Below are 13,338 nucleotides of genomic sequence, written 5' to 3' on the forward strand. Positions count from 1 at the left end.
GGGGGGAGGGAGGGAGCGGGGATGGAACTGCAAACTGACAGCACACGGGGAAGGTCTCACACTGAGCTATGGTGCTGAGGGCACCCTGCACCATGCCCAGCACTGTGTGTGCTCTGTGCCCACCACCCTCTGCAGCCCAGTGGGAGCAGCTTCTTCCCCACATGAGAGCAGTGCTTGGCTCCCACCAGAGCCAGAGCCCAGCACCCCTGCTCCACCCCACACCCCTGTCAGGGCTTTGGGCAGCTCCTGCTCTGGGCTGTGCCACCCCCAAGGAAACGGGGTCACGATGCGCATGAGGAAGCCGGGAGCAGCGGGGAGCTCACAGCCACTCGAGGCGGTGCAGGTCCTCAAAGGTGCGGGGCAGCAGCCGGGCGATCCTGTTGTGGCTGAGGAACCTGCGGGCAGAGCAGGAGCAGCTTCTTCCTCCCACCTCGGTGGGGATGCTTCCCCCGAGGTGCTCCCAGGCCCTCACTGCCAATGCCTGGGGCACCCCCTGGTCAGTGCTAGCGCAGGGCTCAGCTCAGAGGGAAATGGGCTGGGGAGGGCACAGCCAGAGCTGGGGGAGGTGGAGGTGCCTCTGCTCCACACACATCCCCCCCACTCCCCTCCAGCCTCGAGCAGCCCGGTGCAATTCTCGCAGGAGCAGCTGCGCTGTGTGTGAGGAGCGCTGCATCCCACGGCCCCGCTCCCCCGGGCCTCGTCACGCGGCCGCTCTTACTTACAGCATCTTGAGCTGAAAAAGTCCAGCAAATGCCTTGGGTGAGATCACACGGATCTTGTTCTTCTGCAAGAATCTATTTAAAAAAAAACAAAAAAACAAACAAAAAAAAACACAGAACAGAAAGCAGATTGAAAGAGAATTGTTTTCTAGGGGATCCTCAGGGTCAGCAGGCCCCCAGGAAACAGGGATGTGCCCCGTGTTTGATAGCAGCACACAGCCCCGGAGCAGAGGGAGCAAGCGATGGAGGCGGGGAGCAGAGCACGGCCACTTTGCTGCCCCCCCGGACCCCCACCCCCGGGACGGAGTGGGTGCTACTCACAGCTTCCTCAGGCCCTGGTACCCAGCAAACTGGTTGTCCAGCAGAGAACGGATTTTATTGATCTTCAGGTCCCTACCAGGAAAGTGAGAGGAGAAGAAAAAAAAACAACAAAAAATAGATCTAATAATAATAACAATACTAAATAAATCAAACTCAGAGCCAGAGAGAAGACCTCAGTCACAGGAGGAGGAGAGAGCCCAGACCCTCCCTTTCCCCTGAAATACAAATGAGTTGCAAGGCAGCTGCTGTTCATTAACACGACCCTGCTAATTGCTCTCCAGATCAGCAAGCACCATGTGTCACAGGTGAGGATTTTCATGCTCTCCCCCCTTCCCTGCCCTCGCTTCACATATGTGAGGGGCACCGGGGGCTCGGTGGTGCTGGCAGCCCCTGGCCCCGCAGTGCTGGGATGGGGGGAGCCCCTCGGTACTCACAGCTGTGTCACATTGAGGGACACCCGGGGCACAGCACTGAGGTCCTGTGCGGTGCAGTCCACGGCCCTTCCCCAGCACCGGCACCGCCCCGGGAACAGCTCCAGCGCTGCGGGACCAGAGGGGATGTGCTGAGGGGGAAACAGGGAGCTCCGTGTGGTGGGGAGGGGGTGGCGGTCCCGAAGGTGGCTTACAGCAGGTGTCCGCCTCGTCCTCCGCCACTGTCCCGCTGTTCCCAGCCAGCATGTCGCCCAGCACCCCCAGCCAGCCCGTGGTGTCCACTGCGGGCAGGAGCACCGTCAGGCACGGCTCCATCCCGCGGTGCTCGGCAGCTCTGCGCGGTGCCTGCTGCTGGAGCAGAACTCCACAGCCTCGGGCAGGGGGTGGGGAAGGAAGGAGGCAGCAGGCTCCAGCCCCATGGCTGTGCGGGGCAGAGCGAGTTCCATCCGGCCGCGTTGTGTGCATCCACATGCAACCCCAGTAAACATTTCCTTCCACACTTTCTCCCGTCTCACCAACCTGCCCTGAGCCAGGCACTGCACCCACCGCTCCCAGTGGTGTTTTGCTCAGTCTCCGTCTCTTTCACACTCTGCTTTCCAGAAACCCTAAGCAAAGAGCCCCCCAGCGGCACAGCGTGTTGTGCAAAGAAGGGAATTCACTTTGTTTCCTTACATCTGCTGCAGCCAAGTGCCCCGACAAAGGGTGCTGAGCCCCCCGTTCCTCTGCCTCTGCACACAGCCCACACAGCCATGAGGGCTGCAGCACCGCGGGTCTCCTGCATGTGGGGGAGCCCTGGACAGGGGATCTGCTACGTGGGCATGCACTACAGTGCCAGAACCAGGACACCATGGCAGATCCAGGATTCCTCCCGCTGCTGTTGCTCCCAGGGGAGGCTCCAGCTCTGCCCCAATGCCCTCACGGTCCCAGCTCCTGGCACTTCCGTCCCGAGGACACCCCTCCTTCCCAGGGTCTTGCTAATTACCGCAGTTCTCCTCATCAGCACCGTTTTCACAGTCGTCCATCCCGTTGCAGTGCAGGGCCTGGGGCAGGCAGATGGAGAGGTTGCCGCAGGGAAACTGCCCCAGGGGACACACGTACCCGTCCCTGGAGGGAGTCAGAAGAGGCTCTGCAGAGGGAAGAGGAGGTGCTCAGTGCTCCAGGGGCTGCGTCCTGCCGCGTACCCACCTGTCCCCATGCCACCTGCCAACCCTCAGCAAAGGGCTCTGCTCCCTGTGTGTCCCCTGATGCCCAGACATGGCAGGCACTCTCCCACAGGCAGATATTCCCCCACGGATGGACATTCTCCCAGTGCCTTACCCCAGCCCTCTGTCCCACTGCGGTGCCTGGCTGCCTCAGGCTCCCATTCTGCCAAGCCCCTTCCATCAGAGCCATTGAGGTACCCAGCTCCAGGGCCCCGTTCATTAGCATCCTGCAATTATCCCTGGCAGAGGCATGCCTCAGATCCAGCTAAATGTTTCCACACCTGCTTTGATCAGGCGCTGGGAAGTGGCAGCAGGCAGGCACCAGGAGGGAGCAGGGCTGTGTGCAGGGCCCAGCCTGTCACTCAACATTTCCTTCAGCTGTCAGCCTATTAATGGCTAATGGGGCATGCTATAATTAAAAGCACTTTGTCTCACTTGCACACACACTCATCAGCAAGCACTGTGCCTTTACCGCCGGCTCTGAGCAAGCTGAGGGGGACAGCAGCATCCCATAGCTTGTTGCAGCCTCACTGCAACCCTCGGCAGTGACGTCCACCCACTGCCAGGCTTCCTGTGCAGCTGCACATGACGGAGAGATGAAGGGGTCAGAAACCAGAGAGAGAGATGGCCACCAGGCACCCTGAGGGGCACAGAACCCCATGGCTACGTGACGTCACCCAGCATTTTCCAAAATTCAGCATGTTACTAACACATCTTCACTTGCTGGCTTAGAGCAGTGTGCAGGGCGTTCAGTGCCTGCTGCTGTGGAGGTGCTGCCTCGCACGGACAGAGGTGGCAGCGGGGGCTGCATGTGCCTGTGGCTGCAGTGAGATGTGCCTGCACCCACGGCTCTACCGCAGAACATTGCAGTACATCACAAATGATGAATGGAATTACTGCCTGCCTGGAACTTTAAAAAACAGCATTTCTATTAAATGGTGCAACATTTTATCACTGCCAGTTTGTGTATGCGCTGTCATGAATTGCTTTAGCTGGGAGCAAGAGCAAACCCTTTTCCTCTGGTGACACAACGTGCATGAGCACGTGACAGGAGGAGCCCAGTGCTGCGGGGGGGCCCTGCAGGGACCTCTCCTGTCCCGGCTCCATCTCCGGGCACCCAGGGGTTCCTTGCCACCCGCTGCCCTGTCTCACAGTCACTGGCTGCTGCCTTGGTCTGAGTTATGTGGGACCCACAGAAGGTGACAGGAACCTCTCCGGGGCCTCACGGTCCCCATTGCACAGAGCGTCTGCATATGGAGCTATGTAAATACCAAGAGAGTTTATCCACATATATATTTACGCACATAAACAGAGGCAGATGCTGTTTTCGAAGGAGGTTGAAGGTCGCAGTGGAACTGATGCTCCCCAGCCCCGGGGTCTGTTCTGCACTAACCAACCTGGGGCTGGAGGAACCAGTTACGGAGCAAGGGGGAAATCAGGCAAACAGGAGAGATGGGCAAGAAGTGAAACAAATGGACAAAGAACAGCGGGCACTGCTTGTGCAACCCCTGCCCGGCTCTGGGAAAAGCCAGCCATGAGAGGAAGCGGACAGATATAGCCGGGGCTGATCTTGGCACTTTCTGCATCCCTGCAGGGCCACCCAGGCCTGTAAACGCAGCCCACGCATCCCCATAAAATGCTGCGACCAAAATAGAGCGCAAAGCCAAAGAGTGCTGCCGGGGGGGCAGCCCCACAGCTGAGCCAATTGCTCAGCCCCGGTCCACACACACCACATTCTTCCCCATCATGCAGCTGCATCCCGGGCTCTGCACACTGCTCTGTGGGGCTGCAGTGTGGGTGCCAGAGGGACGGGGTGAGGGCAGTGGGATCGGCAGAATTTTCCACTGGAGACCCTCCTCATTTCAAACCCAGACCAAAGCCCTGCTCTGCCTTCCCTGCACTCGAAGCAGTTTCCCAACTCACTTCAGTACATTCACCTCCAGAAAGTAAATGCTCTAGGAGCTAACGCACACAGCAAAGCTGCGTGACTTACGTCTGCATCACCTGTATCTGCCAGTACGCTTTTGCCAGCACTGTGCAGGACGTGGTCATCCCGTGCTGAGCATCCTGCGGGGGCTGAGACCCGGTGCTGCTGCTGGCTGAGCTGTGCCCCCAGTGCTGTCAGGGCTGCTCTGGTAATTCACTGCGAGCCGGGCAGAGGCCAACCCTCCCCTCCCCTCCCCTGGGCCATGGAAGGAACAGTTTGCCATCGACAAAAGCAAAGCACAACAAATCAGCCTCAACGAAAATACCACAGAACGCCCGGATTCTTGGTGTACCCCTTCCCAGCTCCCGACAAAAGCACCTGGTCTTTGTATGGATTTGTCCACTGCTCCGTCCCCGTCACACGCAGCATCAGTACTGCCCTGTGCCTCCCCTGCTCCGCTCCATGCTCGCTTTCTCTCCCGACTGAGGGGCAGAGGCACAACCTGTGGTTGTCTCTGGGGTTCCCTGTCTATGGGGTCACAGCACATGTGTGTCTGGGCAGGAGCACAGCGCAGAGAGCAGTGTCAGTGGCCGCACAGAACACACTCCTCGAACGCAGGATTCCTCCTCCATGCAGCACGGCGGTTTGCAGGCATCATCATGTGTGTGCTGGGATCTGCTCCCAAGCCCTGGGACATAGCTGCCCATGAAGCCCCCCCGCCCAGCAGACGGTCCGTGGCCCTCCCCACTTCCACCAGTGGCTGCACCCACGTACCTGAAGCAGCGCAGAGCAGTGAGGGCAGCATGAGCAGGAGCAGCCGCATCATGGGGCTCCTGGCACTGAGAATGTGCTGCTGTGGGAGGCAGAGGAGGTGGTGAGAGGAGCGCAGGGATGTGACCACTTCTCTCCTGCCAGCAGCTCCCAGCAGCGCACACACCAGCACCAGGGTGCTGCAAGTTGTCAGCGCTCTCTGAAAGCCATGTGCTGCACTGTGCATCGTCCGGCTGGGGAGGCTGGGAGCTGGGAGCTGGGGAGGAGGAGGAAGGCAAGGAGGAGGAGGAAGAGGAGGAGGAGGAGGCAGAGGGCTGCTTTCTCCACACTGGGAGTTGGTATTGCAGACCGTGGTCCTGCCCACTCGATGGATGTCCCAGCGTGGGGCAGGGCAGCCCCAGTCCCTGCGCGTGATGGGGCTGGAGGGTTTCTGCCAGGGAGCCACCCCCAGCACCTTCAGGTCACTGCTGCCCCTGCTCAGCTCCCAGGAACCAGCAGGCAGAATGCTTCACCGGCCCGGGTTCACCCTTGGGAGGAAGGATGGGCCCTGAGGAGTCACAGCCGGGTCAGAAAGAGGCAGCTGGGTGGGCTCACCGCGGCTGTGATCTCCGTGCTCTGCTCCTCTGCCATCGGTGAGGTGAATACTGGTCTCCTTGGAATCTCCTTTCCCAACATTTCCAAATGCTCATGATGACTCCAGAAAATCTGTAAAAATATAACAAATACAACCCTTGCTGCTGGAAGGCAAATGTGCTCAGGACGCTGGAGCGGCTCTCCCACCTTTCCTCAGCCGCATGACATAGGTGTGTGAGATTAAACAATGAACACATCCCCCCCTTTATTAGAGTATCCTTATGAACACACTTAAAACTTACCAATGAACTTGTCAAAATCCCCGCTGACTCTTTTAAAACAACTCAACAACTGTTCCCATCAGCACCAAGCAGACGAGAGTAGAACGCATCGCCTCCGCCTCCAGAGCCCCACGCTGACAGCCGTGCAGGGACAGCCCCCCCAGGCACTGAGCTGCTGCACCAGGGATCCATGCAGCCCCAAACCTGCCCACCCCTATGTTGGCACCGTGCCCCAGGAGTGGCCTGGGGGACACGGCCCCACAGTGGCAGCTGCGCCAGGATGCGGGGAGCAGCCTGTGAACGGAGATGACACAGGGCATTCGTGGTTCTAAATCAGATTTGTTTAGGAGCGAAGGGCACGTTGAAGCCGACAGCCAGACACAGTGAGGCCTGTTTCAGGGCCTGACAAAATTCCTCTGTGCTTTAACTTGGCTGTAGTGACGGCAAGGGCTGCCCAGTGGCACAGGAGGCCATCCCCATAGAGGATGGGAAGCAGAAACCCTGTGAGCAAGCGACAACCAGAGAAACTGGGCAGAGGCAGGAAAGGCATTTGCAAACTGATGGCAGCCAATTCCCTCTTCCCAGCAAAAGCAGTGGTGCCTCCAACCACCACTCCCGCCGGTTGCTCCCCCCAGTCCCTCCGCTCCCCCCAGCCCTCATCTTGCTCCTCCTGTGGCTCTCCAGGCTGTCAGCATCCTCACACCACGTCTGCATTCCTTTGCAGGAGCTTTGTTAATGGGCCAAAGCATTTCTCCTCACACCCTTTGGCAACAATCTTTGTCCAGCTCTTGACTGTGCCTCCCACTAACCACCGAGTGATGTATGGGCGCTGGAGGCTTCGGTGCATGCATTAAATCTCTGTAAAGCCCAGCAATACGTTACAACAGAGTCCCAGGAGGCCCAGAGAGGACTTGTGCAATGGCACGGCATGGATTTACAGCCGGGGTTAGAAGCGTGACCTCGCAGCGCTGCGCCTGCTCCAGCCCAACCTCGCAGAGAGCGCATCCTGCTAGCAGCTCTGTCATCTCCCCGGATAATGTTACTTCTGAGCAAAGTGAGCCAGCTTTCCTTCCACTTTGTTTTCCACTGAGATGACTCTCAAGCCAAATCCCTTGCCTCTCGCTCAGGCCGGACTTCTCCAGCACTGCTTTCCTCCTTTTGCTGGAGACGCGCTTCTGCTGTGCCCACAGCTGCAGTACCAGCAGTGCCGGTGCCAGGCTGCTCCCTGCCCTGCCCCCATAAGCAGCAGGGAACCGGGGATGCTGCGTCCCAGGTACCCAGAAAGATGCTGCTGGCAGAAGTGCCAAAGAGGGGGCAGCGAAGGAAAACCCACACTCATCCCACGCGTGCTCCTCTCTGCGCTGGGTGCTGGCTTCGGTCAGCCTCTCCGAGGCTCCCCCTCTTGTAAAGAGAACAGGGCTTTGTGCAGTAATGATCTCAAATTGCAAAGTGCTATTGAGGGTTGAGCCAGGGGCTGTTCTGCACTCCAGTCCTTGTGGTGGAGGCAAAGATCAGGGGCTGTGGTGGCCTCTGCAAACGCTGCAGGAGATGGGTCAGGGCTCCGCGCTCTGCTGGGTCTGCAGCCCTGCCTTGTCACTGCACTACAGACGTGTTGCCCAGGCCCTGACTGTCCTCACGTGGGAGGTGAAGCTGTGCCTTGAGCTTCCCCGAGCACAGTGCCCGCAGCTCCTGCTCTGTGCTTCCAGTGCAGCGATGCGCCCTGAGCTCGCTGTCAGTCACACAGCAATTAGGGGAACCTAAACACTCCTGATGGGAAGCCTTTTAAATAAGTCTACACCAGAGCTGCAAGCCCAAGTGTTTCTGCTCGGCAGATGAACCAGAAAGTCATTAATTACTCTGTGCTGGAGCAGATGTTTCAGTGTTTGAAATTGCTGAGGAACTGAGTCACTGTGTGGTTGCGTGCCAGGAGATGGACAGTGGCAGTGCAAACACAGACCCTGTGTCAGAGGTGGGGCCGGAGCAGCCGAGGGCCAGGGGAGCATCCCACAGACCCTAAAGGGTATGCGAGCTTGAGGGGACACAGCTGGGAACTTCGGTTCCCAAATTTAATCTACTTCATTTTGAAGTGACATCCAGAGCCCAACAACATATTAGAACAGCTGGAGAAAGAAATGATGCTTTCTGAGTCTTACGAGTAAAATAAAGGAATTATGGGGTATGCTCCAGAAAAGTGGGCTGGGACAAGAGGTAACACTTCAGCTGCCACAGAGCTGTGAGCTCCGGAACCCTTCTGACCTCTTCTTAGAGACAGCTGTGGGACAGCTAAGCTGGTCCTGGCAGGGTGCATGGGGAGGCTTTGGGGGGCAGCACAGTGGCATCAAGCAGGCAGAGATCCTCCCACTGCCCTCATCCTCTTCCAGGCCCTCTCCACCCCCCATCTCCCCCAGCACCTCGCAGCAGTGCGCTTTGGTCTGCAGATGGGGTTTGCAGCTCAGCTCCACGCTGCAGCCGCTCACCTGCAGGCAGTTACCAGCACCCAGGGCAGAGGCCCTAGACAAGGCTCGATTGTATTGCAATGCGTATTATTTATATCTCTGCTGCTGTGGTGCATTGTTCTTGGAATACCACTTTATGACATGTAATAAAGAGGACTTGCAGCACAGCTTGCTGGCTCTCGCAGTACTGAGCCCCAGCACATCAGAAACCCCCACTGCCCGTGCTGCTGCTCCATGTGAGGCCAATACGAGCGGTGTGGGGCAGCAGCTGCTGCTTCTCTTAAGGGCCCATTCCCTCCTTAGAGCGGAGCTGCTGGTTCACAGATGGACAGATTCCCCACTCTCAGCTTTTGCCCTCCTTTTTCTGTCCTTTCGTGCAGAGTGGTTTAAAGGCAAGAGAAAGTGAGGGGAAAGGCTGCCCCAGAGCTGCTGGTCTCTTCTCACTGCTCATGGATTGCTCCCAGAAGCAAGGCAGCAGGGGCATGGGGCCCACACACCTGCCCGACATGCACTCACCGATGTGCATCCACATCCCAGCTCCCGACAGCCTTCCCTCCTCAGACTGACGGTAAATCCTCCTCTGGTTGAAGGCAAGTCCCCTTCTTCATGCAGAACACCCATAAATCACTTGTTCTTGGCCAACAGCCCTGACCACAAAATGGGAGCAGAGGGTGGGTGCTGGGGGTCTTGGCTGAACCCCACCCCAGCACGAGTTGCTGCCAGGCCCCTCTCCCTGCTCCGCAATGAGGCGAGGTCCAGAGTCAGGCTGGGCACTGCCTGCCTTTGTCAAGGGCACCTGGCCTGGCTGCACTTCTCCAGGAGATGCCCGTGCCACCTTCCCAGCACAGCATCTTGTCACCAGGCACCATGGCTGCAGCATCCCTGCTGAACTCAGGGCCAGCTGGTGCAAGAGCAAGATGGAAACTCAGGTGTCTTCACCTCCTGACCCTGCTGTGTGGCTGGGTTAACAGCAAGCAGGAACTGGAGGCAGTAAGCCTGAAAACATCTTCCTCCAAAAATTTCCCTTCTTGGGTAGCAGGAGAGGACGGGGACGAAGGTCAAGGCTTGAGAGCCTGCCAGGTAACAGGGGGATAGGAAGGAGAAACCCTTCCCTGCTGATCTGTAAGAAAAACACACTAACAATTAAGGACACAGACATTTGTGGAGCTGCTGCAGCACTGCAGCACCTCACTGCTCCTTTGTGAGATCCCCACTCACCTGCAGGTGCTGGGCCAGCTGCAGCCCATGGCTGACGCCGCCGAGGTGCTGAGCGAGGTGAGCACCACTGCTGGGCAGGGATCTCCCTCTCTCGCTGTGATGTTCCCGTGCTGCACCACGAGGCCAAGTCCCTCATGGCTGGGGACGGGCAGCAGGAAGCTGTTGCCCTCCACGCGTGAATCCCCCCAGAGCTCCATGCTGCTTCACACCCCTCCTACGCATTGTCACTTTTGCTGGAAAGAGATGGCACAGCTCTGCCCGGGGCCTGGCGGGAACGAGGTCACAGCTCCCTGCTGGGCCTGGGGACAGAAGGAGGAAACAGAGTCTTCCTAGGAGCACCAGCAGGTAATGCTGCGCTGCTTAGTGACATTCACGCTGAGGGTCTGGCTGACTCACGGACTTTATTAACTCCAGCCCTGCAGGAGCGACGAGGTAAGGTCTGGTGGCAGCTGCAGCCAGGAGCAGTGCTCTGCCCGCCTGGTTCCCCCCGCAGCCCCAGCCTGGCACTCTGCCCCAGGGGCTTCACTCAGAGCATTCAGCCTTGTGTGCTTCACAGCCCGGAGAGCAGCATCTCAGCTCCCGCAGATCTGCCTTGAGGGAAAGAAGGGACCCTGTTGGCTCACTGGCAGGACAGCCACTGGAGGGGAGTGGATCAGCAGAAAGAGAATCCAGCACCTGGGAGGGAGGGGAACAAATCGCTAAAGCTGCTCCAGCTGGCACGCTCCACAGCTTCTGCCAGAGTCTGCAAACTTACCTGCTTCTTTCTCCTGCAGAGCCTCGCAGAATAAATCGCAAGAAAATATTTGGGCCATCAAGGTCTTTGCTTTCTAGCTGTCATGCTGAAATGGTGTGAAATTGCCAGCCTTAAAGCAGACAGGTTTGATCAGAACACCGTGTTGTGGTGGTGGATTGTAGACACAAATACTGAGCAGTGCTGCTTTTTAGGGTTTACAGCCTCTATTTCTTTGCACTTGCTGGAGGATACAGCTTGCCGGTGCCTTCCAGGAGGGTGTTGGGAGCCACTGCAGTAGAAATGCAGATTTTCAGTCCCGGGAGAAGACTTTTCTCCTCGAAAACCTCAGGACTGGATGAGAGTTGGGCCATGTGAGCTTTACCAGGTAACACCCCTGGCTGTTTTTGGAGACAGTTTCCTCTTGCCATCGCCCAGTGCTGTAGGTGCTCACAAAGCGCCCTTTGGTACTGCAGGCCCTTCCCCTCCATTCTCACTGTCCTCCGCCGACAAAAGCCTCCTGTGTGTCACTGACATCCCTTCCTTCCCCTCCACCGCTCCAGCATGGGCTCAAACTCTTACCCTGCCCGCACCTCTTTGATCTCCTGTCCTGCACTGTGTGTGCAGCAGGAGCAGGCTCTGCCCCCACCCCGGGCTGGCTCTGACACCCCTGGCTCTCCCAGCACATGTGCAGCTCTGTGCTGTTTCTCCGTTGTTTTTCACCCCAAGCGCTCCACGATTCCTCCAGGGCTCTTTTGCTGCCGTGGCTGCTGCAATAGGAGGGAGCGATGTGAGAAAAGCTCACGCTCCTTCAGAGAGCTGCTGGCAGCAGGCAACCCCCCACTGGAAGCCCTGCGCAGGGATGAGCCCTCTCTGCTGCCCCGTGACTCTCGGTGTAAGGCACTGACCACAGAAAATCATCCAGAAAGGCCTGCAATAGAATTCCTCAAGAGCGGCACAAAGGTCTCCAGGCAAAACCAAGGCTTGAAAAGGATCTTTGTGCTGGGAGGGGAATCAACTGGTTCCCACTGGTCCGGGTGGCAGCACTCAGCCCAGGGCCACGAGCAGCACGGCCGCTCCCAGCACCGCTGCCTCTCTCCTTCCCAAACCATCCTGGAGTTTTGCTGTCTAATGCTCTCAGTCACCAAACCATTGCTTATCACTGCGTGCAAGCTTATCGCCTTCATTACGTTATCTATAAAACCAAAAGAGCCGAGAGCATCACAAATTCCAGCTCTCACTGTGATATCTCTATAAAAACTTGCCTGTAAGAATTACCTCTTCCAGAAACTGCCTGCAGCAATCACAGCCCCAACTCCAAATCCAAAAGCGGTGTTTGCAGTAATAATCAAACGTTTAGCAAACATCATTAGAACTAACTTGCCAATGAACAGAAATAATTATCAGATAATTGCTTTATGGACAACCAAGCAGGGAAATTAGGAATAGTGTGTTTTCCATGCTAAGCAGGGAAACAGGAGCACCTGGAGACAAAGGGACTCACTGGGGGCCCTCAGAGGGAGGGCTGACATGCCCAGCTTGACCCCATGCCAAGCTGCTGCTCCTTGTGCAGGGGACTGAGAACCCAGCTCCAGGGACTCAGCCTTCTCTGAGGCTGGGGACGTGGATTCATAGCCAACCGCTGTGGCTTGCTAGCATGGCAAAGCACCTCATGGCCCTGCTGCTCCTGCTCCCCCACATGCTTGGCTCTCAGCTGGGACTCCCACATCCACACCTGCCCCTGCCCAGGCACCTCTTTATACACTTGTTCTCTACAAGCCCCATGCTGGAGAAGAGGAGAAGGCAGCCCAGGTGATGATCCTTCACCCCCCTTCACCTGGCCCCAGCCTGCTCAAAGCCGGTGGGATTTTGCTTTTTTTGAGTGACACTGCGCTGAGGCATCGCCAGAGCCCCTCTTCTTCTTCGGGACTCCCACCCCGCAGCACAGCTGCCGCAGCCCCCACCGAGCAGGGAGGAGGGGCTCGATTCTCTGCCCCCTCCCCGAGCCCGTCCCCGCGGCTCCGTCCCGTCCCGGCCGCGCACCGCCCCCTGGGGGCCGCGGGGTTCTCCTGCTCCGCTCCCCGCGGAGCGCCGGCTCCGAGCAACCGGGCTGCGCAGACCAGGACGTCCGCTTTAACGGCATCCCGAGATTTTTTAGTCCAATTTAATTACCTTCCTTCCTTCCCCAATCTTTGCCTGTCCCTGATTAAAACAAACAACCCCCAGCAGAGCGTTTGTGACAGGAATCGTGTCTGAGCCTAATTAAAACCCGCCGCTCGTCACGCGACGCCTGGCAGCCGGCGTGGGGCTGGCGCAGGGCACGCGGCGATGTGACGGCTGCACAGTGCTGTCCCTCGTCCTGCGGCGTGGGGAGGGAGTCTCAATTAGCTCCGGCAATAATGTAATGGATTAATGAACAAACTCGTGCAGCAGCTTCTCTCAGATGCTGCTAAGTATGGTGGCAGTGGAATGTCCCCTTCAGCTCCCTCGTCCTCAGCACCGAGCTGCTTGGGCCCTCCCAGCTCTGTGGGGGCTCTGTGGTGAGCTCCACTCGGTGAGCCCCGTGCTCAGGAACAAATCCTGCAGGTCCGTGCTCAGAGCCGCTCAGGTCCCCGCTTCGTGGTGTCTCGGTGACCTGCGTGGTGAGCGGTGGCCTTGGGGAGCTCCTGGCACCTGCCCATCATGGCGCCTGCTCATGGGCTGGGGCAG

General features: G+C 58.1%; 1 protein-coding gene and 1 long non-coding RNA gene across 7 annotated transcripts in view; both read right to left on the reverse strand.

The window, feature by feature from the left end:
* Positions 1 to 5,637, reverse strand: part of LOC110403106 (relaxin receptor 1-like) — a 13,209-nt gene extending 7,572 nt beyond the window's left edge. For 3 of the 6 annotated variants that reach the window (XM_021405938.1, XM_021405937.1, XM_021405940.1), the window contains exons 1-7: positions 5,375 to 5,633; positions 2,454 to 2,597; positions 1,666 to 1,752; positions 1,475 to 1,580; positions 1,041 to 1,112; positions 723 to 794; positions 324 to 395 (exon numbers count right to left, since the gene is read on the reverse strand). In XM_021405938.1, the coding sequence (XP_021261613.1) occupies positions 324 to 395; positions 723 to 794; positions 1,041 to 1,112; positions 1,475 to 1,580; positions 1,666 to 1,752; positions 2,454 to 2,597; positions 5,375 to 5,597 (776 nt within the window). In that variant the 5' untranslated portion in view covers positions 5,598 to 5,633. Of the gene's footprint in view, positions 1 to 323; positions 396 to 722; positions 795 to 1,040; positions 1,113 to 1,474; positions 1,603 to 1,665; positions 1,753 to 2,453; positions 2,598 to 5,374 lie in introns of those variants that run through there. The other 3 variants (XM_021405939.1, XM_021405941.1, XM_021405942.1) reach the window with 3 other exon arrangements.
* On the reverse strand, positions 6,750 to 12,427 carry LOC110403459. Its single transcript, XR_002441676.1, has 3 exons — positions 10,654 to 12,427; positions 9,900 to 10,574; positions 6,750 to 9,801 (listed from the first exon to the last, which is right to left on the reverse strand). It is a non-coding gene; the product is annotated as an uncharacterized LOC110403459 (long non-coding RNA).

Source organism: Numida meleagris, chromosome 8 (genome assembly GCF_002078875.1).
Source record: "Numida meleagris isolate 19003 breed g44 Domestic line chromosome 8, NumMel1.0, whole genome shotgun sequence".
In the NCBI taxonomy this organism is placed as follows: domain Eukaryota; kingdom Metazoa; phylum Chordata; class Aves; order Galliformes; family Numididae; genus Numida; species Numida meleagris.